This window comes from Xiphophorus maculatus, chromosome 4 (genome assembly GCF_002775205.1).
Source record: "Xiphophorus maculatus strain JP 163 A chromosome 4, X_maculatus-5.0-male, whole genome shotgun sequence".
In the NCBI taxonomy this organism is placed as follows: Eukaryota; Metazoa; Chordata; class Actinopteri; order Cyprinodontiformes; family Poeciliidae; genus Xiphophorus; species Xiphophorus maculatus.
The window spans coordinates 31,352,182-31,377,754 of NC_036446.1; the positions used below are offsets into that span (position 1 = coordinate 31,352,182).

General features: G+C 41.7%; 2 protein-coding genes across 2 annotated transcripts; one reads left to right on the top strand and one right to left on the bottom strand.

Annotated features, from left to right (window-relative positions):
- Positions 1–402: 402 nt before the first annotated feature.
- LOC106700311 (kinesin-like protein KIF11) lies at positions 403–21,269 on the bottom strand. The gene is made up of 26 exons (XM_023332991.1): positions 20,149–21,269; positions 18,507–18,636; positions 18,326–18,423; positions 17,541–17,619; positions 17,288–17,473; positions 17,091–17,215; positions 6,681–6,771; positions 6,462–6,607; positions 6,288–6,384; positions 6,121–6,216; positions 5,897–5,985; positions 5,230–5,296; positions 4,327–4,400; positions 4,141–4,255; positions 3,500–3,571; positions 3,291–3,426; positions 3,045–3,217; positions 2,861–2,977; positions 2,459–2,605; positions 2,221–2,360; positions 1,986–2,146; positions 1,790–1,908; positions 1,492–1,714; positions 846–964; positions 700–771; positions 403–623 (listed from the first exon to the last, which is right to left on the bottom strand). Exons 1-26 carry the CDS (start codon positions 20,361–20,363, stop codon positions 552–554), a joined length of 3,159 nt encoding a protein of 1,052 aa, XP_023188759.1. The 5' UTR covers positions 20,364–21,269; the 3' UTR covers positions 403–551.
- A 1,486-nt stretch (positions 21,270–22,755) lies between these two features.
- On the top strand, positions 22,756–25,573 carry LOC111608359. Its single transcript, XM_023332007.1, has 5 exons — positions 22,756–23,328; positions 23,445–23,550; positions 24,739–24,956; positions 25,206–25,276; positions 25,367–25,573. Exons 1-5 carry the CDS (start codon positions 22,924–22,926, stop codon positions 25,431–25,433), a joined length of 867 nt encoding a protein of 288 aa, XP_023187775.1. The 5' UTR covers positions 22,756–22,923; the 3' UTR covers positions 25,434–25,573.

Below are 25,573 nucleotides of genomic sequence, written 5' to 3' on the forward strand. Positions count from 1 at the left end.
GCTTCCTTCACTTCCTCCGCCGCCATTGCTAAACCTACAGGCTGACGACCAATCTAAAGCAGCACAGAAAATCAACGTCATCGTTCATAACTCAGTCTGTTCACTGATTGGCCCAGAAGAAATCAAAATCAAAGATCTTTGATGTATTTAGTATTCAAAAATTACCTAAGATGGCAAAAATGTTAAGCCAAGTTAAAATGTTGGCATTTTAAAAACTAAAATGAAAAGAAATCAAACTTACAAAATGAAATCAGGCGAAAGAAAAATTTGCCCAAATCTTTTTTTCCCCCCCCAATACAAGTGCAGATTTATGTCTTTTGATCTTATGGTTGAAACAAACGTCATTCAGTGAATTTACTGCAATCTAAAAAATAACATTAAACACAGACTTTAAATTGTTTAAATGAGTCAAGTTTTATTACAAATTAAAATTACAAAATAACTTGACTAAAAAACAAACAGAAATGTTTCTTTGACACAAATATTTTTACACGTGACATATTACATATTTACATGCGGCAGGTTCAGTTCTCCTTAGCGCAGCGGCGACTTTATGGAGGGCCCTGGCCTTTGCTGGCCGCCATTTTTGACCTGATGGGGTACTTCTTCCTGCTGTCTTTCTTCTGTTGCGATAGGATCAGAGCAGAACGTTAGGCGGCGGCCCAGTTTCCCCCCGCAGCCCAGTTTCCCCGAACTCACCTTCTCGTCGACGAAGGGCGGCTCGGCGGCCAGATTCTTGCAGCAGGAGCTGAGATCGTTCTCCAGGGAGTCCTGCAGACAAACCTGGTCAGAACCGAGACACGCTCACAGAACCAGCTCAGAGTCAGGGAGCTCAGATGGTCAACCTTGCTCTGCCTGTCCTCCTCCTCCGCCTCCTTCTGCCTCATCCTTGGCAGCTTGCTGCGCTTGACGCTCCTCTTCTGAACCCTTCCATAAACAAACCCCCGGCGCCGAGGACTCACACCTGAAGGCAGCAGAACCGGGTCAGCATCCAAGAAAACATTTACCTGAAACTCAGCAGATGATGATGTCATCAGCAGATGATGACATCATCATCATCATCAAGTGTCAATTTTAAAAATAAGAGTTCTACTTTATCTCTTTTTAATAAGTAAAAAAAAAAGGAAACAAAATAATAAATCACTTGTGAATATTATGTTTAGTAAGAAAAACAAAAAATTATTCATGAACATTTAAATAAGATTAAAAACTTAAAAATAAAACAAAAAAATTATTAAAAGCAAATGATTCATAAAAAATTAAATAATTTTACTGATGAATAATTTGATCAATAAAAAAATATTTCAATAATAAAAACAAAAAAACCATTAAAAATAAAAATCATTAAAAAGTTATAATACTAAATAAAGAAATCAATAAGTGCTTAAAATAAAAATAGTAAATAAAGATCCATAATAATAATAATAATAATGCTGTTGTTCTGTTTTGGTAGCCCAAAACCCGGACCGGTTCTGGTCCGTTCTTCCTCACCAGTAGGAACGTCCTGCTGCAGCTCCTCCAGCAGGAACCTTCGGACCAGCTGCTGACCCGCATCCAGCTGTTCCTGCAGCTCCACCCGCTTCCGCTCCAGAACCGCCTGGTCCAAACCCATCTGCTTCTGGACATCCGTCAGAACCTGCCGGTTCTCCTTCTGCCGGCCTCTCAGGTCCGCCTCGGCGGCCCGAAGCATCTCGGCACCTCGAGTCTCCACACCCTGAACACGGGTTGGGTCGATTAGCAGGAGCAGAACCCAGGAGAACCCGGCCTGCGGCCCGGTTTAACGCTGTACCTGATTGAGACTCTGGGCCTTTTCTGCCAGCTGCTCCATCAGAACCAGCTGGTCCTGGGCCCGGCGGGCCGCCAGCTCCCTGGTTCTGGAGGTCCACTCTGCGTCCCATTCCACCAGGCCTGCAGCAGAACATCATCATCATCACCTTCATCTCCACCTGGAGTGGGCGGGGCCTCACGGGAGGCGGTACCGGTACCTGACACAGCGCCGTGGAGGTCCGAAGAGCGGTCGCTCATCTCCTCCAGCACAACCCGGTTCTGACGGGCCGCCTGGCGCAGCGAAGAGGCCAGAGAGGAGGAGGAGGAGAGCAGACGCGCCGCCTGCGACGAAGAACGCTGCTCCACCGCGCCGCAGCGGCTGCAGGGAGGAAGAAGTAGATGAGGAAGAGGAGGGACACAGTGAGGAAGAGGAAGAGCATCACGAGCTCTGACCTGCTGAGGTTCTGCTGCAGCTCCTCAACCAGGCCCTGCAGGGTACTGGAGGCCAAGTGCAGCTTGCTGTAGTCCTGCTGGGTTTCCATGGTAACCAGGTTCATCTGGTTCTGCAGGACCTTTATGGTCCGGTTCATCCCCTGGCAGAAACACGACCAGAACCAAGCTCAGCCGGACCCAAACCCCAGCAGAACCCCCCCAGACTCCTGCTGGTTCTGATGGAACCGGGCCGGCTCACCTGCTGGTGGCGCTGCTGGGCCCGTTGGATCTGCTGCTTCAGCTCCTCCTGGAGCGCGCTCAGTCCGGTCCGAGCGTCCTGACGCAGCGCCGCCAGGTCCAGAACCAGAGCCCTGAGGAAGACTCCGGTCTCCTTCATCGCCTCCACCTGAAGAGGGTCAGGGGGTCAGGAGGTCACGGGGTCAGAGGTCATCAGCAGGTCTAGATAAACATTAATCTCTCGCAGATCTTTGGTGGTTAAAGTTTCAGCTGCTGATTTTCTGAATAATTAAGTTTTAATTTGAACTTTTTAAACTATATTTGTGTTCATTACATTTTCTAACATAAAATAGTTGTTGGGTCACCTGGTGCCACCCAGTCTTCCTCTGATCAGAACCGGGCCTGAATCCGGGTTTGGACCCACCTGATCGGCCAGATCCCGCTGCGTCTCCATGGAAACCTGCAGGGCGTCACTGAGCTCCCTGATGGCGGTCAGACCCGGCAGCGTCCGCACGTCCAGAACATCCTGATGGTGCTCCTCCTGAACCAGAACCAGCGGGTCAGAGTCAGAACCACCAGAACCATCAGAACCCCAGCGCTCTGCTCACCAGCAGCTGCAGCAGAACCTCCCTCTGCTCCCGGGTCAGCGCCTCGTGCCGCTCCACCTTCTCCCGGCAGCAGGCGGCGCCGTCCGCCACCAGCGCCTGGAGTCTACCCACCAGCGTTTCCACAGCAACCAGGGCGCCCCGCAGCGTGGCCTCGTTCCCCACCAGCAGGCCGTCTGGATGACAGAGGCAAACATGAGCCCACAGAACCCCGGCCCGGCCCGGTTCTGGACGCAGGGCACCACCTACCCACGGCGTGGGCGTAGCCGGTCAGCGTGCGGTCGTGGGCGGCGCCGTAACGCTGCACGCTGCGCTGCAGGCTGCTGAAGGCGCCGTCCATCCTCTGGGAGAAGCTCTGCTGCATCTGCATGTTGTGCTGCTCCACCTGCAGGACCAGAGGACCCGGTTAGACCCGGTCAGAACCAGAACCGCCTCTCTCTCTAGCCGACGTGGCCTACCTTGGTCTTGCGGTCCAGCTTGGCGTGGAGACCCGACACGTCGCCGGTGCTCTCACCGACGGCGCTCAGCAGCTGCAGGCGGAGAGAGGCCGGTCAGAGAAAACGACGATAAACGAGTTTTAAGGTTTGGAGATAAAAAATATCAAGAATTAAATATAAAACAGTTTCAGTTCCAGTGGATGATATTTATTATTTCTCTGGTTTTCTGCAGCAGGAACAAGATAAACTAACAAACAGGTTCTGAAATATATATAAAGTTATAGTCAAAAACCCCATTTAACAAAAAAATATACATTTCAATAACTTTCTTCAACATGTAAAAATATAAGCCAACCTTTCTTCCAATAATAGATCAATAAGTCATTGATCCATTAGGAATAATAAATATTTATCACATTGAAACAATCCAAACAAAACATGTTGAGGTGAATCAACTTCCTGCTCAAAGTTTTCTGGCTTCTAGCAAAAATTTTTTTTTCCAAATTCAGGCTTTTAATCAAACGTCAGATTGCATTTAATTGTCGACATTAAAACTCCAGTTTGGTATTAAAGAATTTTTTCCAAGCCTTGACTGACTGATGGATGGGTTTCCATCGCCATAGCAACCCCGAGCCACAGCAGCGACAGGTGAAGGTGCGTACCTGTCCGGCGGCGCTGTACAGCGACTCGTGGGCCGAGCTGAGCTCCGAGCAGACGATCTCCTTCTCCACTAGCTTCTCCTTGGTCTTCTCCAGATGCCTGCTGGTCTCCTCCAGCCTGGAACCAGAACCAGAACCGTGAGAGCCCGGCTGATAAAGGCGGATAAACGCTACGCGGAGCGGCTCTACCTCTGCTGCTTCTCATCCAGGTCCATGCTGCACTGCTCCAGCCGGCTCTTACTGTCCAGGAACAGATCGTTCACCTGCAGGGAGCAGAATAAAACTCTAAGACGTTTTAAAGCCAAGACAGAAAACTAGAAATATGAAAAATGGCTGGACGAGAACGGTTGCATTTCTGTATCCGTTTACAGCTTTTCTAATAAAAACACTAACCTGTTTTAAATCATTACAGAATAAACAAGTCATGTTCATTTCCTGAAGTGTGCATTGCCTTCTTTCTGCTCATCTTTCTGATTGGCTGCCTTTCAAATTCATCAACCTACTTTGCTTGTCAAGTTAGCATAGCAAGCGCAAAAAGTTTCCAATGAGACATAAGAGAAAAAAACATTTTAAAACTTGATGTTTCTTTACATGTTGTATTATTGTCTGTGGGTTCCTGACCAGACGCCAATTCTGTTCATGGAAACGTTTGGGAACCAGAGCAAGAGACAACCGCTAGCTGTCACACCTTCCTACACCTAAACTTCCTTTCACTGAGAAAGTTTAATCATGTTCAGCTTTGGTCGCTGTGGTTTGTCACCCCCATCACCCCCCCACCCCAACCCCCCATCACCAGTGACAGACGCAAAGAACGCTAGCTAGCTAGCAGGGATGTATTAGCAGGTAGTTAGCGGTAGCCTCAACCGCCTCCAGTAACAAACCAAGAGGTCCATGTTCAACTAAACCTTTTCCCAACAGAAAAGTCAGAAGAAAAAAAACGACATAAATGACATTTCAATTAAATCATCCTGTCAAGATAAAAATTAAAACCAGTGAATAAAATATTAAAGACCAACTTACATTTTGTTTTATGAATTTAAGACATTGTAAGGATGCATGAATACACTAGCTGCTAACTCCCAGAGCAGATACCTTCTTGAGCTCCTCCTCCATCATGACGATCTGCTCCTCCTGAGCCGTGATCTGGGTCACCATGTTCCTGCAGGACAGAACCGGGTCACATCAAGCCGCTAAAAGCTGTCGCCTTCCATCAATACATTGATTATTGGAACCAAACTTTTCCATTTCAGTCCGACTCATATTCAGATTAATCAGAATTCAAAACGACCCTTGCTGAAATTTTCCATTAAACTGGTTATAAACATCCGGTGATACCAACTCTGACCTGCAGGTGGCAGCATTTCATCCTATTAGTGCTGCTGCCAAATTACCTTCTGATAGATATGGTAACAAAAAAGAAAACACTTTTAAGTCTAAAAATGTCTCTAATCTTGTTATTTCTCTTCATCTTTTTATTTTTATTTATAGATTTTGGACTGAATGTAATGAGGGAAAAATAGCTGGAATTCCAGATGTTTCAGAAAAGTTTACAGGAAATATTCTGCTGCTTTGATTTCAATGATGCTTTATGTGTAATAAAGTGAAGATATCATAAGCTTATGCTTCTACCTACAGTTTTTCTTTTCAGTCTACACTTTGTTCCATTGACAGGAATTTAAATAATGTTTTTCTATTTCTACTAAGAGCAGCAGAAATCGGTGAGGGTGTGGAGACTTCCTCAGGACTCGGCTGAACTCACTCATATTTCTCTGATGAAAGGAAAACACAGTTTTTCTTTCGGGTGGCGGCCAGGTCCCGTTTGAGCTGCTCGATCTCCTCCGTGTATTCCTGACAGGACAGAGAAAAAGCTCCAGATTTACCAGAACATGAAACTATCCGATGGATAAATCAGGAACCAAACAGATGAATCAGGAACCAAACGAATGAATCAGGAACGTAAACGTCTGAGGAAACGAGCGCCACCTTGATCAGGGTCCGCTTGGTGAGCTTCTGGTTGACCTCGGGTTTGTTGATGATGTTCTTGGCTCGGCTGGCGTACGCCAGCGTGCTCAGCGTCTCCTGCAGGCGGCAGCGGTCGGGGTCAGATATCTCAGAACCGGGTCCGGGTCGCGGTCGGAACTGGGTCTTACCTCCAGGTTGCTGGAGGACGGCGACACGGTGGCAATGATGGAGGTCTTAGTGCGTCCGCCCAGCGAATCCTGCAGGATCCTGGTGAGTTTGGACTCTCTGTGGAAGAACCGGGCCCACAGTTAAACCCAGATCAGCTGCTGGTTCTGATGGGCCCGGTTCTGTGTGCGGCCCACCTGTACGGGACGTGGGACCTCTTCTCCACCAGGGCGGTGATGACCCGGCCCAGCGTCAGCAGCGACTGGTTGATGTTCCCGGCCTCGCGGGCCCGCTGGCCCATAGCTCCGGAGCGGCCGATGTTCTCGCTGCCGGCGAGGTCCACCTGGACAGAAGCGGGTCGGGTCAGTACACTGGCTCGACCGGGTCGCCCTGACCGGGTCCGGGCGATTCCTCACCAGGTTGAGCTTGCCGATCTTCACCCGCTCCTTGCCATCCAGGGTGATCTCCATCATGTGGATGATGACGGAGAACACGGAGTGGGAGCGGCTGCAGAGAGACAGGCGGTCAGAACCTGGTTCTGAAGACGGCGCCGACCCAGTCAGACATTTGGTTTTTCCCTCCAACCACTGGGTTTCCATTCAGAGCAACGTTAGCGTGACCAGGGCGGCCATCTTGTTTCACAGCTTTCATTTATTTTACTTTTAGCTCTATGACAGAATATTAATGTCTGGTTACAATTTATTTTATTTTCTTAATTGTGTGAATAAATGTCACAACACTAAATGGATATTAATATTACCAGAACAACGTTGTGGTATTAAGAGAATAAAATAGTAACTTTGTGAAACATGGAAAATAACAAAAAGTTAAAAGGAGGAAAGCTGGGGACTTCTGGTGGACGCGGAGCAAGATGGCAGCATAAGTTCGAGCTCCCTTGTCGAGGAAAAAAAACCCTCCCTCATCCAAGTAAATTAGTCAAAATACAATTTTAACCAGACACGAAATGAGTGGAGGACGCAAGCAGAGACACATAAGGAAGAAAATGGCAGAAGTATGCAACCTCGACGTTGAGCAAATGGAAGAAGAAAGCGGCGACTCGAGTCAGCTACGGGCTGTGTTGGAGGGGCTACATAACATCACGGCGGAAATCCGAGACTTTAAAAAGGAGGTGAAGGAGAATCTCACAAAATTCAAAGACGAATTCAAAGAGGAGGTGAAGCGAGAATTTATGGGCTTTAAAGAAGAAATTAAGAAAAAAGTGGCACAGAATGATGCGGAAATACAGAAACAACAAGAAGACATGACTGAGGCGCAGGGCCGCATAGCAGAGCTGGAAGAGTGCAACATGGAAGCGAAGGACGCCATTCTGAACCTTTTAAAACAGCAGAGAAAACTACAAGAGAAGCTAACGGAATTGAAAGGACACGGCAGGCGCTGCAACATGAGAATTTACAACGTGGCTGAACAAGACGACGAATTAGTCCAAGAAAGGGTGGAGAAACTGCTACACCGTGAGCTAGCCCTACCGGTCGGAACCGAGTTACAGATCCAGCGGGCTCATAGAAGCGTGGAAAGAGACCTCCACCCGAAGCTAATCCCAGGTCCATAGTGGTTAACTTTCTTAAATACAGAACCAAAGAAGAAATCCTGACAAAAGCATGGAAAAAGAAAATCCAAGTCGAGGGGAAGCGGATATTTTTCGACCATGATTACCCCACTGAGGTAATAGAAAAACGCAAATCCTACTCCGAGATTAAAAAGGCTCTGAAAGACCAAAAGATCCGCTTCCAGACGCCAATGACTAAAATACGGATTCACTGGTCAGACGGGATCAAGATTTACAACAACGCGGAGGAAGCTGCAATAGACATGAGGAGACGAGGACTGGAGATGGAGAACAAGAACGACACCGGACCTTCACCCGAGGAGAGGAGCCAGACGGCGGTGTCCTGGCAGCGCTCCGGGAAGAAGCATGGGGCGGACAACGGGTCCTCCGCTACGGGTTCTGGCCAGAATGCGAGTAGCCGAGCGAGGGAACTGCTGCAGGTGTTTCAAAGAGGAGGACACTGAAGACGCGGAGGTAAAGGGGGCATAAACTGCTCATTAAAGAAGGGGGATGGAAGAGACTATAGTCTTCTCTGAAGTTTGACTAAATAACGACAGGGAGATCCACCAAACAAGGGGCTGTTGGACTCGCCTAAGCAGGTCGGGGGAACCCAACACAGGTTTGCCCAAAACCACTAGGGGGGGGGGGGGGGGGGGGGGGCTCTTCATAAAAGGATATCCCCCTCCCTTTCCAGCAGGGGGACAGGGCCTCTTGGGAATATGGCCCATATTTAGTCGGGAGTTCAGATTTTTTGTTAGTTTGGTTCTTGTTCATAGTTCAAGTGGAGAGGCTGAGATTCAAACCAAGATATACGAACAATGTCTAAGGTTATAACTGTGGTATCACTGAATGTCAATGGCTTAAATAATATCAAAAAGAGAGGACTAAAACAGGAAAGTCACCAGGGTCAGATGGCTTAGGGGCTTCTTTTTATAAAACCTTCAAAGAAGAATTAACACCACTGTTATATGACTCGTTTAATTATAGTCTTAGGACTGGCAAGATGCCTCCTTCTTGGAAAGAAGCCATTATTTCTGTAATCCCAAAGGAAGGTAAAGATCAAGAATACTGCCACAACTACAGACCGATATCGGTACTAAATGTAGACTATAAACTGTTTTCCTCTATCATAGCTAAAAGAATGGAAAATTTAATGCAGGATTTAATTGATGAGGACCAAACTGGCTTTATAAAGGAAAGACAAACACAAGACAATATAAGGAGAACTCTTCATATCATAGACCACCTGCAAAGAAGAGGGGAGGGGGCAGTTCTGATAAGTATAGATGCGGAAAAAGCCTTCGACAGTGTTAATTGGAACTTTTTGTATAAGGTCTTAGAAAAATTTGGATTTAATGAGACATTTGTAAATTGTATTAAATCAATTTATCAACAGCCAACTGCAAGGATTAAAATAAATGGCAACCTGTCAGGAAGTCTTACTCTGGAGAGAGGAACAAGGCAGGGATGCTGCCTCTCACCGAGTCTTTTTGCACTGTTTATGGAGCCACTAGCTCAGATGATTAGGCAGGAAGAGGAAATGAAAGGAGTGGAAATAGGAGGGGAAGAACATAAAATAGGGTTGTTTGCAGATGACATTTTGATTTATCTAAAAAAACCAAATGAAATGTTTTTAAAAACAGTAAGTTTGCTTGAGGAGTATGGGAAATTCTCTGGATACAAAATTAATGTGGAAAAAACACAGATCCTAACAATAAATTACTCCCCGCAGCAGAAAATAAGGGATACCTACAAACTTAAGTGGAATGAAAAATCTATAAAATATTTGGGGGTAAACATAGCCAAAACAATTGACAAACTCTATGATGCAAATTATTTAGAAATAAACCACAATATTAAGAAAGACCTGGGGCAATGGATGGACATTGGCTTGGATCTCAGCTCTAGAGTGGAGATAATTAAAATAAATATTTTACCACGACTGTTATACCTGTTTCAGTCCCTGCCACTGACTATCCCGCAAAAACAATTTGTAGAATGGGACAGATGGATTTCAAGGTTTATATGGAACGGGAAGAAACCTAGGGTCAGATATAAAACACTTCAGCTCCCAAAAGATAAAGGAGGCCTGGGTTTACCAGCCCTAAAAGAATATTTCTGGGCCGCACAAATTAGACCTCTGGTATGTTGGTGCAATGATGACTATGTTTCAAAATGGAAAAATCTGAAAATAAGTAGAAAAGACATAGAAGTTAAAAATTTAATAGCACATAAAATACTCTTAGGCAAACTAAACAATAAGCTAGATTCAATAACTAAAACTACGATTAAAATATGGAACACAGTCTTCCGGTTTGAACGTCATCGTGATGGCCGCGCTGTGAACGGGCTCCCGAGAGAACCTAAGAAATTGAAAACCCAACCCCACTTAAACGACGAAAACATACCTATAAAGGTGAAAAAGAACTGGGGTGAGCGAAATACTTCAAAACCGATGCTTTATAACGCCAATAAGCGGACGTTTAAAGTCGAGAAAATATTGCTAGCATTTTAGCTAATGCCAACTGCTATTCATCTCAAACCTCCGGTTTGAAAAATTACCGCTGCACTTTTTGACCTGAACTAAACAAACAACAGTGATACTATGGCTGAATGGGAGACGGTAATGCAGGAATTAAGAGGCTTCCGACAGGAAAATAATGCGCATTTGGGGGAAATAAAAGAAGAAATTCGAAAGATGAACACCAGACTAGACGAGGCTGAGGACCGGATTGAAAAAGCGGAGGAGAGGATTTTAACCACGGAGGACGCCGTCACTGAAATAATAAAGCTACAGATAAAGCTGGAGGATAAACTAATGGACCTAGAAAGCCGTACACGAAGAGAGAACATACGCATTTATGGCGTACCCGAGGCGGCAGAACGGGACTCGGCATCAATGGGTGACTTTGTGGAGAAGTTGCTCCGTGAGGGCTTGGCGCTGTCCCAAGACGAGCTCGACATACACATTGAACGGGCTCACCGCTCTCTAGGCCCTCCGCCTCCAAGCGACGCTCCCCCGCGATCTATTGTTGTGAAATTCCTCAGTTTTAAAACCAAAGAACTTCTCCTTCGCAAGGCATGGCAGAAAAGAGGATTTACCTGGAACGGCAAGCAAGTGAATTTGGACCATGACTATCCCCCTCTGATTTTGAAAAAACGAAGAGAATACGCAGACGTGCGCAAGATTCTGAAGGAGCAGCAAATCCCCTTTCAGACTCTCTTTCCTGCCCGGCTGAGGGTGAAATATGGAGAGGAAACAAAGATCTACAATACAGTGGTGGAAGCTACTGAAGACATGTCCAGTAGAGGCTACGCTGTGCGGGTCGTTAAGTCACCAGAAACGGCCCTGGAACATCTGAAGCAGCTGACCTGGAGCAGAGTACGCGGCGGACAGGGGAGTGGGCCAGCAAACAAGAGGCGGGACCCCGCAGCCGGCTACAAAGAAAAACTTAGAGCCTTCAAGAGGTCTTCTCCCACGCACAAGGAAAATTAAGGTTTATCCACTCTGTTACTAATAATCAAGACTTGTATTTGGTTTATGAAGTACTATAAGTAAATAAGGCAGGTTTCTCGCGGTGCTCTTTACACTGAGGCCATAGCCACCAAGGGCCCCTTCACTAACTGATGAAGAAGCTGCCTCTGGAGGTGAAGCAGGGTTCTCATTTGAGACCCCCACCTTGGAAGTCAAGAGTTCAGTTTGAGTTTTGTTTGTTCTTAATGTTAACTTTTTTATATGTTCTATGTTCAGTGTTTTTAAGAGTGAGCGGGGAACCCAATAATCTTTGTGATATAATTAAGAAATATAAGTTAGATGAGTAGCAGGTTGATAAAATTGGTGTCAAACATTAATGGTTTACATAGTCCAGTAAAAAGGCAGAAAGTCCTATCTAAATTTAAGAGAGACAAAACCCAAATTGTTTTATTGCAGGAAACACATCTACCGGATAGCGAGCATGTTAAATTAAACAAGATGGGTTTTAAACATGTGTTTTTTTCTTCCCACAGTTCTGGGAGGCGAAGGGGAGTGGCAATTTTGTTATCTGGAACTCTTAACTATGAACACATATCAGAGTACAAAGATAAAGAAGGTCGCTACATAATGATTACGGGCAGGATTGATGGTACCATGACCACCATCCTGAATATATACATTCCACCGGGCAGTGATTGGTCCCTGTATAGACAGGTTCTCGAAATTGCAACAACGAAGAGTCAGGGAACTTTAATATGCGGTGGTGACTTCAATATTTTATTAAACACCAAATTTGATTCTTCTAGTGGGAAAGGCGATGGACGAAATATTGGTAGGAGGATGGGACACCTCATGGACGATTTAGGATTAGTTGATGTATGGCGAGAACATCACCCAACTAATAGAGAATACACCCACTTCTCTCACCCTCATAACTTATATTCTAGGTTAGATTACATTCTTACGTTCAAGAATGATTTGTCTAAAATTAAAACCTGTGAAATCGGTCCATGTACAATCTCTGACCATAATCCAGTTTATGCTGATATTTGTCTGAACAGGAAAAATAGATCTACATTATGGAGGATGAACACAAATATTTTAAACTACCCAAACATTAAAGAGAATTTAAAAAAAGAAATAGAAAATTATTTAGCTCAAAATGATAATGAGGAGGTGTCACCAGGAATATTATGGGATGCAATGAAGGCAGTGATTAGAGGGAAAATAATTAGTATATCCACCCACTTAAAAAAAGAAAACATACAAAAACGTAAATACCTGGAAGATAAATTGTTAAAACTGCAACACGAACACTCTGTGACTATGAACGACAGCATTAAATCGGATATGGTAAAATTTAAAAAAGAATTAGATGACCTAAACATAGTTGAAGTACAGAAAAAAATAATTTTTAACAAACAGCAGTATTGTGATGTTGGCGGGAAATCATTAAAACTTCTTTCATATAAACTCAGAAAGCAGCAAGCAGAGAGGACTATACACAAAATAAGAAATCCTTTAGATGGCCAATTAGAAACCGAAGAGGAGAAAATTCAACAATGTTTTCAGAACTATTACAGAAAACTTTACTCCCAAACCCATGTAGATAATAATCAAGAAGTTAATACTTTTCTGTCTAAATTGGAGCTACCAACAGTGACGGAGGAACAAAATAAATTGTTAGTATCCACAATAACCAGTGAAGAAATTCACTCGGCAATTAAAAGACTAAAAGGGGGTAAAATGGCAGGGTCAGATGGATTTGGCCCAGAATGGTATAAAATAATGCAGGATCATTTGACTCCCACCTTGCAGAAAACATTTAATTGGGTAATGAAGGGAAAAATTGTACCCCCGTCATGGAAAGAAGCAATAATCTCTATAATTAAGAAAGAAGGAAAAGATAACCTAAATTGTAGCAACTACCGCCCAATCAGTGTATTAAATATTGATTATAAGCTGTTCACTTCCATCATCTCTAAGAGACTTGAAACTATCCTACCAGGACTAATACATAATGATCAAACAGGCTTTATTAAACATCGACAAACTCAAGATAACATTAGGAAAGTTTTACATATTATGAACCAGGTTCACAGACAAAAAATAGAGACTTTAGTGCTAAGTTTAGACGCCGAAAAGGCATTTGATTCTGTGAGGTGGTCCTTTTTATATCAGGTTCTTGAGAGATTTGGATTTGATAAATCTATAATAAATACTATATCTGGGTTGTATGATAAACCAACAGCCAAAATCAAAATTAATGGAGACCTTACTGAATCATTCATACTCGAGCGAGGTACTCGACAGGGTTGCTGTTTGTCGCCACTCCTCTTCGCCTTGTTTATAGAACCATTGAGCCAATGGATCAGACAAAGACGGGATATAATTGGAATAAGGACCATAGGAGGCGAGCAAAAATTGGCATTATTTGCTGATGACTTGTTGCTTGTTATGTCTCATCCTAATCTGGTTCTCCCCAAATTAATGAAAATCTTATCAGATTTCGGTTTATACTCAGGGTACAAGGTTAATGTGAACAAAACACAGGTACTAACGGTGAATTATGACCCACCAGCTGAAATTAAAAATTGCTATAAATGGGAATGGGAGGCAAATAGTATTAGGTATCTGGGGGTGGTGATCCATCGTGACCCTAATGAAATGTTTGAAGCCAATTATGCCCCCTTGAACATAGCCATAAAGTCAGATATCCAAAGATGGAACGCCATACCTTTCTTAGACCTGCACTCCAGGATTGAGTCAGTTAAATTAAACATTCTCCCCCGATTTTTGTATTTATTTCAATCCCTACCAGTTCCCGTACCGTCAAAACAATTTGTAGAATGGGATAAGATGCTGTCCAAATACATTTGGAAAGGGAAAAAAGCCAGAGTCAAATACAAAACTCTACAATTAAAAAAGGGAAAAGGGGGTTGTGGGCTTCCATGTTTACGAGAATATTTTTGTGCAGCTCAGTTGAGACCTTTGATATGTTTGTGCTGTCCGGATTACACTGCAGGATGGAAAAATGTGGAAGGGGAAACGGTCAAAACAATGCCGATTAAAGCCATAATAGCTGACACAAAATTACAGAGTAAAATTAATTTGGCAGATGAACCTATATCACAAGTAATGATATCTGCATGGAATGAAGCAATTAGAATCTGTGGTTTAGAAAATGCCTCTAAACTCTTAAGATGGTGCGCTTATGACTCGGATTTCCTCCCAAATCAACATGACGATAGATTCAAGAAGTGGATTTCAAAAGGCCTAACTAATTACTATTCTTTTGTCCATAAAGGGACGTTCCAATGTTTTGAAACCCTGAAAAGAAAACATGATTTATGTGCAGATGACTTTTTTAGATTTTTACAGGTCAGAAATTATTTTAATAAAGAGCTAAAAGTACATTTACATAATTTGAGATTTGTGGAAACGTTTATATTACTAACTAAATCAAAACCAGGTAAAACTATTTCCAGGTTATATGACGCCATCCTGCGGTGTAAGAAAGACAGCACTGATTATATTAAAGTGAAGTGGGAAAAAGAAGCCAGCCTGACAATCTCAGAAGATGATTGGGGCCACATCTGTAAGATACCATGGACAACAACAAGATCGAAGGTTTGGCATGAATTCTGCTGGAAAAATATTATAAGATTTTTCATAACCCCAAAGCAGAAACGATACCAGGGAAGGGGTTTTACCTGCTGGAGATGTGGAAGGGATGATGCCAATCATTTCCATATTTTCTGGGACTGCCAAACCATCCAGCAATATTGGTGTCAAATCCATAATCATTTACAGAACATCTTCACTGCTAATTTTCCTTTAACTTTTGAATGCATATTTTTATGTAACATACCGGTTGACAAACTGAACCACAACGATCAAAAACTTCTGTTCATTTTACTGGCCGGGAGCAAAAAGGCCCTTACAAGGAAATGGCTTAAACGGGAACCTCCAACAACTGATGACTGGATAAATGTAGTGAAAGAGATCTATGTACTGGAGAGACTATCTTTTTCCATTAATGTGCAGAAAGATACTTTCTACAAGATATGGTCAAAGTGGACAGAATATGTCAAACCTGTTGTGTCTGATTTTTCGTAAACCTTGCTGTCATTCAGATTTATGCTCTAATTTGATATGTCAATTATGGGTTGGTACTCAGGCCGCCCCGCCGCTCCCATTCAAGTTTTGGTTTTTTGTTTGTTTTTTTTTGTTTTTTTCTCTCTCTCTTGTCTAAATTAGAAAACAGAGGAAGCATGTAAAAATGTGAATGTAATCGGTGTAATTATATAATTGTATTGTAATGTGCTTTCTCAATAAAAATGTTAATATAAAAAAAAAAAAATATGGAACACAGTAATTGATAAATACAATTTAGAGAAAGAAACAAGGAGTTTGAGCTGGTTTGCTTGGGATCCGAGATTTAAACCAGGTATTTATGATACAGGCTTCAGACAATGGGCAAATAAAGGTGCCACAGCAATATGTAAATTAACTGAAAAGGGCAATCTGCTGAGCTTTAATAGCTTAAAGGGAAAATATGAGCTGGAGGATCAAGACCAGTATAGATACCTGCAAATAAAAGATTATTATGAGAGAGATAAAACCCAACGTAAGTGAAATAATAGAGATATTTCATAAGGCCTATGAGGGGAATAAATTGCGGGTTATTTCAGCACTATACCAGGGACTGATGGCAGGCAGGAAGACATCTACTATGTACATTAAAGAAAAATGGGAGGACGAATTGAAGGAGCACATAAGCGAGGAGGGATGGTTTAATATTTGTAAAATGCAGTGCACGGCCACCTGCTCCCGTGTGTGGAGGGAATTTAATTGGAAAAACATGATTAGATTTTTTATAACACCAAAGATCAGGTCCGGGATGGTATCCAGTTCACAACCATGCTGGAGACTCTGTGGCCAGACTGATGTAGGCCATACACACATATTCTGGTCTTGTCAAAAGCTAACTACATACTGGCATAATGTTAGCCTTATCTTGAAAAACATATTGGGATATGGAATACCCAGATCATGTAAAACACTCTATCTGGGATGCCTCACACACGATGTAATTCAAAAGGATGATGAATATCTGTTAAAAATATTACTTTCAGCATCAAGGAAAACCATCACAAAATTATGGTATAGACAAGACCCTCCTGCAGTGGAGCAGTGGCTGAACATTGTGGAAGAGATTTTCGTAATGAAAAAAATCACATATAGACTAAGATTGCAGGAGGACAAGTTTGTTGTTAAATGGGAAAAATGGAGCGACTACAGACGCAAGGAGAATGCCATTCTTGTATCCAGCTAAATATGGACACGGCTGTCCAACATTGTATATGAAGTTGAATGTATTGATACCTCTCCACTGTATGTGTTCAGAAATGTTCAATAAAAAATAAGTATTAAAAAAAAAAAAGGAGGAAAGCTGAGCATCTTATGAAGTTATACTTTAGTATCAGTTGTACAGATAATAAATAGTTAATCTTGTTCTAATGCATCAGTATTAGGAGTTTGAAATGATTATGTCTATTGTGAAGAAAAAAACAAACTGATGTTCACATCAGATCCTCATGTCTCTGATTTTAAAGTGATTTTTTGGAAAAACTGAGAATTTCTTATATGACAATAATCTCATAATTAAACAGTCTAATAGTGTGAAAAAGTTACTTTTTGAAAATATTCCCTTTTTAGAAGAGCGGACGAGAGACAAAAACAAACTTAATTAAAAATCTAAATTGCGGTCGCCATGGAAACCTGGAGTAGGCGTTCATCAGGGTGGAGGCCGTCCGCCTCTTGGCTGCTCCTCGCTCCAGGATCTGGTAAACCTCGTTCTTGTTGTGGACCACCACCTCCTCCAGCCCCTTCACCACCACGCCGCGCTGCAGCACACACACAGGGCCGGGTCAGGGAACAGAACCAGAACCCTCCCGGCGCCGGTCAGAAGCTCCCACCTTGTTGTGGGGGTCGTCAAACAGCTGCAGGCGCTCGTTGACGTCCTCGGTGGGGCTCAGCAGGTCGAACAGCTCCTCGTTGTAGATCTCCAGCAGAGAAACCTTGACGGAGAACTCGCTGCCGTTCTCGCTGAGCTTCTCGAAGATCTGGTGCAGCGTCCGGGGGATGATGCCGGCCAGCGGGTCCTGCAGAACCGCAGAGGGTCAGGCCGCTGGACGGAGCCCCGCCGACGGGGTCAAAGGTCAAACTCACTTTCTCCCAGGTGAACCTCGCGTTCGGAGTCCGCTCCCCCTCCATGGTGAAGGTCTTCCCGGTTCCTGTCTGACCGTAGCTGCAGAGCAAACAGGAAGTGGATCAGAACTCGACTCAAACAAGAAAATTCAAAAACTTCAAGGTTTGGTTTCAAATCTGGGAGATAAAAACTCAAAATTAACTGAAAAAACTGTTTCAATTCACTGTGATATAATTTATTAGTGTAAATATTCTACAGCAGAGACCATGTAAAATAAATTAAAGATACGTTTTGAAATGTCTCATCTTTACGACGACGTTCTTTAGCAGACAGAACAAAAACTGAACGGTAAATTTCTGCCAAAGAAAAACTCAAAAATGACCTGGGAAATTTCTGAGATGAATTTAAACATTTCTGAGATTTTTGATGGAAATTTCAGTTTTTCCTTAATAATCTATGTGCAGCGGCTCTCATACGTCATCACACACCTGGTCAAAGAACAAAACCCTCCATTTTAATACGGTTTAAAATGTTTTCTAGCATTTAGAAAAAAGTAATTTTGTGGATTTTAAGAGACATAAGAAAAAGAAAAGCAAAAGAAATGTGTCTGTGTTTTTAGGTGTAAAAGTATTAAATAATGTTTTCCAATTTAAGATTTTAATCAAATGTTTGACTGCACGTTATAACCAAACTGAGCAGTTTGAATATCCAGCACTTTCCAAACCTTGAAAACACCTGACTGAAATTCAAGCATTTTCCAGGAGCCCTGTTTAGCGGATCAGGAGGAAACCAGAGGGCAACTCACGCAAACACGGTGCAGTTGTATCCCATAATAACCTCGTCCAGGATGGGACACACCACGCTGCGGTAGACATCGATCTGCTTCGCAGCCGGGCCGAAAACCTGGAGAGAATAAACGTTCCCAATGAGAGACCCGGTTTACCTCCTGGTTCTGACTGGGCTCTGAGGGCCACAGGGGTTCTGACCATGTCGAAGGTGTAGGTCTTCCTGGAGGACTTGTCGTTCACGCCGCCTGTCCTGACCAGCACCTCATTCCTGCTCTGGTCGCAGTCGATGACTCCGTGAGACGACCTGTGCTCCATGGTGTCGAAAGGCCTGAAACAGGAAGCAGAACCAAATAATAGGAAGTTCCTGCAGAATCAAGCCAATTTATTATTGGTTACGTTTAATATAGACAAAAACACCGTTTGCCTCTTTTCCTCAGACAACAACCAGACAGAGATTTAAAGAGGAGAAACAAAAGCAAATGAGGTGGATTAGCAGAGCTAGCTAACAACTGATGTCATCCAGGACATGTTGCTGTAAAGCTTCATCTATCCTGCAGAACAAACAGGACAGATTATATCCTGTTTGAAGATTGATTAAGAGTCATGAGAGAGAAAAACAGAAAAAGACTTCAGTCAGAGGCTTCTTCTGATCCCTGCAAGACTGACTGCTGCTGCTGGAGACCCTTCCTGTCCCGCATCATCACCATCCACAACGACTCTCTGAAGAAACTTGGGTGATCTGAGCAGTGTTGTATAAAGTACTGAAATCTCAGAGTCAAGTAAAAGTACAAGTACCTCTCCAAAATACGACTTTGATAAAAGTCGAAGTCACTGACTGAAATGTTACTTGAGTAAAAGTCTTAAAGTATCTGAAACTTCTTGTACTCAAGTATGGAAATTACTGTAAAAATGGATGTACTCAAGTAATGTAATGAAAAGTACAAGTAAAAAGTAAAACAAAACAAATGCAGTTTGAATGACATTTTTTATATTTTGGTAAACTTGTCAAATACACTTAAAATAATGTACCCAACCAAGTGCAGGCAAAATTAAACCTGCTAATAGATATACCTGCAGGCATCATTTAGTTAAGAAAATTAGGTGCTTTACCTATAGCACAAGGTTAACTTAACCTGCTTTACAACTGAACCAGCTTCTTAGTAAACCCTCCAGGACAGAAAATACAAAGTTTTTGTAAGCCTTAAGTTTTCCCTTCAAGTAAGGTCAGTGCTGAAAATGAGAAAAATAAATAGTACAGAAAATGCGGCCAACATGAAGAAAAAGATCTGTTACGATTACTCTACTTCACAAATCAGTGAATCAGTCAATGCTACAGTCGGTAGGTGGTGCACACAACTGGTCATTATGCAAAAGAAAAAAAGCCGTGTCCGACGTAGTTGCAGTCGTTGTGAGACTTGCTTTGTGTTTAATGGGAGAAGCGAAACAGGTGTATCCTATTGGTGGTGATGAACCAGCCCAGGCAAGTAGGCTACCGACTTTGTTCGGTAGCCTGCTTGCTACTTGCTAATCATCAAGTAGCAAGGGGTGGGGTCAAAACACTTGCGTTTCTCTCTCTCGCTTTTTTGTAACGAGTAACTAAACCACACATTGAAAATGTATCGGAGTAAAAGTACGCAATTAAGTTCGGAAATATAGTGAAGTAAAAGTGAAAGTCATCAAAAAATTTTCATACTCGAGGAAAGTATGAAGTACTCCAAAATATACTTAAGTAAAGTAGTGAAGTATTTTTACTTCGTTACTATACAACACTGGATCTGAGTTGCATTTAATTTTCGTTAGGAGAAATAGATGTTTGTTTTTACCCGGTTTTCTGTCTTACCTGCACCGGACCACCACCTGGATATTCCGGCCCTTCTCCTCTCGCCTTCCTCCGGTACCGCTAAAGGAAGCCATGGTGGCCGCAGACAGAAGCGTCTCTCCGCGGTCTGACAGCCTGCGGACGCCGTTAAAGCTCCGGTTAGCAGAGAGCAACACACCGAACGGACCGCAGAAAACTTCACAGCGATGTTTTATAACCGGTAGAAACGAAACCATTAAATGCAGAATAAACCCTCCGTTGTTTGAAATCCGCCGGTAAAGATTAGCGTCGCGGAGCAAAACGAGCCGTTAAAACTCAGAGTAACTCACCGAGTGAAGGAGTGTCTTCTTCTTCTTCTTTTTCTTCTTCTTCTTCTTTTGCTTTTTATTGGCGGCTGGCATCCAACTTAAGGTGCATTTACCGCCACCTACCAGACTGGAGTGTGGTCATCAGAGATCTCAGAGGGAATTAAATCCACCTCAATGATGTGTAGGATGTGCAAATTCACATCCTAACACACTCATTAATACCTGAATAAATGCATGAGCATGCACTAGCATGCACATAAATATTTGTTCATATCCTAAATACGACTCATTAACCCAGTGTTAATTAAGAACCTAAATAAGAGATTCCTAACATAACTTGATTTATTATCCAATAGACTAATCATAGACAGTCCTATATTCTTTCTACTTAGTAACGACTTTAAAATCTGGCGTTCCTCTGAGTATTTATCACATTCTAACAAGACATGCTCCACTGTTTCCACCTGATTGCAATAATTACAAGCCCCATTCCCATGCTTTCCTATTTTAAAGAGCGAACTATTAAGTCCAGAATGCCCAATTCTAAGTCGAGACATAACTACTTGGCGATTATCAGTGGTTATCAGCCCCATTGAATGGCCTCAGTTGGTCCCTGCTCTACCTGCTAGCAGGCTGTTATCAACCGTTATCAACCATTCTATCGGTGATAACAGCCGCTTGTCGCTAATAGAACCTTTTTTTAACCTTTTTTTAAAAACCTTTATTTATAATTTATCTGCGAATTTGAACAGGATATTAAGAATTTACTAAAAATACAAAAGCCAAACGTATCCGTCATAAGATTTTAATTAGGTATTGTAATAAACGTTACAGTATTTAAAAACAACTCACTAAAATCTAAAACCGGAGGGTTTTTTTTCTGTTTTGTTTATTTTTGTTCGCTTTTTTAAAGACCTATATTTCCAATATGCCTTTTATTTCTTTGGATTTTTTCCAATAATTCACTCAAAATAAATGCCAAAATTTAACATACTTGGTTAGTTTTATTGGATCTTTACAAGACGTGTTCTCTCAATACATGCCGTGTTTTTATCTTCCGGTCGTGCAATTTTATATATATATATATATATATATATATATATATATATATATATATATATATATATATATATATATATATATAAGCATACAATGAAATTAAAAGGTATATTCTAGAGTTATGTAGTTGTCCAACCTCATAGCCTTCCACTAGGTGGCTGTATGTACATCCGAAGTTGCTTGCAATCCATTAATAATGATAAGAAGAAGTGATGGAGGACACCCACCCATGTGGGTGTCCTCCATCACTGTGGGGGTAGATATATAGATTTTTATTTCGAGCTTGGGCCTGAGTATAAACACATTAAATCAGCGCTTGACAGCAGACATGGATTTAGTATTAGTGAGAGACATCTGAAGAGAGTTTTCAGAGCGCGGGGACTCATTCGGCGCAAGTCTTTTTCCGACTTGGCAGTTTTGGTAGAATTCATTAATAACCAGCTACAGTCCTCTGGACAGCTTCACGGTTACCGATGGATGTACGCTAAATTGCATGTGCATGATATCCTCCTCTGGGACATCTCTGGACCGCAGAAAATGATATAAGTCGTCCTCCATAATCAATGTAGACACACTCCCCCACGTTTACCGCATAAAAACATGCCTATCCCCCCAAAAAAAGTAACTCGCGATTTTTCAGAAATGTCGCGGGATCTCGAGATAATAAGTCGGGATAATAAGTCGGGATCTCGAGATAATAAGTCGGGATTTCTTTCCTTTTTTTTTTCTCTCCATGTCCCCTTAGGGGCTCCGTATAAAAACGTGTCTAAATCTGTACAAACACATGCTGTGCCACATACTCGCTAACATTAACTCATAGAACTACCATCAGCAGATTTATAAATGTAGACTTTCGGTATTTTGAGGTTTTTTACTACATTTTTATTTGACAGATTCAGGGGCTACTCACCAGCTCCGACCGTGGAAAGTGTCGCGTCGAATGACGTAAGCTTCTTCTTCTTCTTCTTCTCTAATGTTTTGTCGGGTGCAATCCGTAATTTATTATTATTACTACTAATACAAATATTAAACATTTTCATATGGTACAAACACAGATTTTCATATAATCATATGAGCAAATCCATCCGTATTTTTATTTTTAATTTTTTAAATTAAAAATAAGATTAGGGCCAACCCTAACTGTGATTAGGTCGTTATGTACTGATGTCGGGATCTCGAGATAATAAGTCGGGATTTCTTTCCTTTTTTTTTCTCTCCATGTCCCCTTAGGGGCTCCGTATTTTTAACCCTATTTGGTAGAAAAAAAGCTCGCTAAAGTAGCCTCTTAAAAGCCAGTCACATTCAAATGTAGCTGTCCTTCATACCTTTAATAACAATGTGCTAAAATTTTGTTTTTTTTATTATTATTTTATGCTTCTCGGTGTTACAGTATTTCTGTCTTCTGCCTGTTCTCTCCCACTTTAGAACCATGCCTAAATATAAGAGCAGTGTCCGTTGTAAGACCAAAAAAATAAAAGTAACTCGGAAAACCATCGGTGCTCGGGCGAAATATTCCTACATTCCCTCACATGCAGGCTCATCTGACACCAACACTGTTTTTCCCTCATCACATGATATTTGTACTGAAAACTCAAAGAAAGAAGGGACCGCGTATACCAGGGCAAAAAGGAAGGAGCTGAGCCTATGGGATACACTAAAAGATCAGGTCTTGGAAGAGTCCTATAAGTCCTCCGCTCCTTTCTCTGACATGTGCTCTGTGTGCAAGAAACCTGGAGTATACCGCTGTCTGGAATGCAGCAGAAGCAGTGTTTTTTGCAAGGATTGTGTCTACACAGTACCCATAAATTCTTTGCACCTCCCTGAAAAGTGGAATGTAAGTTCATTTTTGTTGAATGTACTAATAAATATTGTAATTGATATGTATAGAATGAGAATGAGTTCTTAATTGCATAAAATTCGGTTTTTCTCTGTCCTTTTTTGTCTCTTTAGAAAACCTGCTATGAGGCTGCTTTCCAGCAGTTGGTGTTGCATTTAAGTGGGGATCACAGTACCCATGTTGTTTACTCCAGAGATGTAAAGACTTTTGTCAACACAGGTATGTTTTTACACTATGTAATTTTTTAATTAATTAATTTTGTGTATATGTGTATGTATATATATATATATATATATATATATATATATATATATATATACTGCTCAAAAAAATAAAGGGAACACTCAAATAACACATCCTAGATCTGAATGAAAGAAATATTCTCATTGAATACTTTGTTCTGTACAAAGTTCCATTTGCACAACAGCAGGTGAAATTGATTGTCAATCAGTGTTGCTTCCTAAGTGGACAGTTTGATTTCACAGAAGTTTGATTTACTTGGAGTTATATTGTGTTGTTTAAGTGTTCCCTTTATTTTTTTGAGCAGTGTATATATATATATATATATTCTACAAAATTCTAAATCTTATTTAGTAAAATTTATGTTTTCACTTTATGATTATTAATCTTGTCCCACGTGAATATATGTTTATGTGACTTTTTATTGTGGAATAACTTTTTATTCTTCTTTGTTGTTATTTATTTATACTTGGATACACAAATATAGAAAACTACATAAATACATAGATTGGAGGGGAAGCTCAGTTAAAGACAACACATGTTAAGTTAAACACAGTTAAGGTGGCAAGTCTGCGTTGGTTTGTACATGTTTAAAGAAGGGATATATCATCCATCCATTGCCTTCTGCTTATCTGGGGTCAGGTCACCCAAGTAACAGCATAATTAAGGATTCCCAGACTTCCCTCTACCCAGCCAATTGGGCCAGCTCCTAGGGTGTAATCCCAATACATCCTACACCAGTGGTGCCCAAAGTCGGTCCTCGAAGGCCAGCATTTTGCAGGTTTTAGTTCTGTCCCTGGTTTAATGCACTTGGATCCAGTGATGGCTCAGTAGAAGAACATTGACCTGCTGGAAAGGTTGTTACCACCACCACAGAGAGAACTAAAACATGCAGAATGAAGGTGCTCGAGGACGAATTTTGGTCACCCCTGTCCTATTCCATCTTAGAAGCATAGATGTGGCTCGGTGGTCCTTAAAGGGAGCAGTAATAAAAAGATCAACTCCTCATATGGATATCATGTATTTGTTATACAACTTATAAAATCGAAGTATAATTATAACACATATTGTGGACTGATTTAATTCCGAGTTCTATAAAACAGTGTATTTATTGACTCTGTGAGATAAAAAATGGAATGAATCCTTTTTCTTCCTTTGTCTTTTTAGGTCATCTCATTAATTGCACAGTTTCTTTTTGTAAATGCGAACCTGAGGTCTGCACTCTTCTGAAGTATGGCCTTTGGCCTGCTTCACCGGAGAAGCCACAGGCTGCTTTTTCAATGGCTCTTCTTGAGCTATTTGTCCATCTTTCTTTGGAGTGCCAGGTCTCTGTAGAGGGATTCATCAACACCTTATGGTGGAAAAACAATCTTACTGTTATGGAGGTAGAGAGAAAAAGATATGTCCTAGTAAATATGTCAACAATATTGCAACTTTTTTATTCTGTTTAATATATTAAATATTTCTTTAAATTAATGTCACTGATGGCATTTCCAGTAGACTAGATGTGTTATTTACTGCTTTCTCATTTAGAATTTTTTTTTTTTTACAGTATTTATTTATTTATTTTTTTTACTTATGTACCTTTGGAATTAATAGATTAAACATAAGTACTGTGACTCTTTTTACTACAGGTTAATATGCTGTACAGAGCCCTAGTAGGAGAGTCTATTTCCCAGTTTCGCCATTATCACTTCCGACGAAGGTCACTAATTTTGATGTAATTTGTATTATTTCCAATTATTCACAGAGATATTGGATTGTTCAATAACATACATTGTTGACTTATCTACAGAGATTGTTCCAAGATGGAAGAGGAACTATGTGATGAAGCTGACCGAAATCAACCAGCTCAGGTATGATCCTTTTTTGAATACCAAATCAGTAGGCAGATTGGTGGTGTGTCTGTAATGATGAGGGTGCTGCAAAGGTCTGCAGTTTTCAAGACATGTAGTAAATACAAAAAAATGTAGTCAAATGTCTCGATTTGGTGGTTGTTCCA

Excerpts from the sequence above, each read along its gene's own strand:
- LOC106700311 (XM_023332991.1), bottom strand. The coding sequence starts at position 20,363 with ATGGTTTCGTTTCTACCGGTTATAAAACATCGCTGTGAAGTTTTCTGC. Across the intron at positions 4,401-5,229 it reads TGGAGGAGGAGCTCAAGAAG|GTGAACGATCTGTTCCTGGA; the intron begins GTATCTGCTCTG and ends TGCTCCCTGCAG. Across the intron at positions 624-699 it reads CGCCCTTCGTCGACGAGAAG|AAGAAAGACAGCAGGAAGAA; the intron begins GTGAGTTCGGGG and ends CTATCGCAACAG.
- LOC111608359 (XM_023332007.1), top strand. The coding sequence starts at position 22,924 with ATGCCTAAATATAAGAGCAGTGTCCGTTGTAAGACCAAAAAAATAAAA. Across the intron at positions 23,329-23,444 it reads ACCTCCCTGAAAAGTGGAAT|AAAACCTGCTATGAGGCTGC; the intron begins GTAAGTTCATTT and ends TTGTCTCTTTAG. Across the intron at positions 25,277-25,366 it reads CATTATCACTTCCGACGAAG|AGATTGTTCCAAGATGGAAG; the intron begins GTCACTAATTTT and ends ACTTATCTACAG.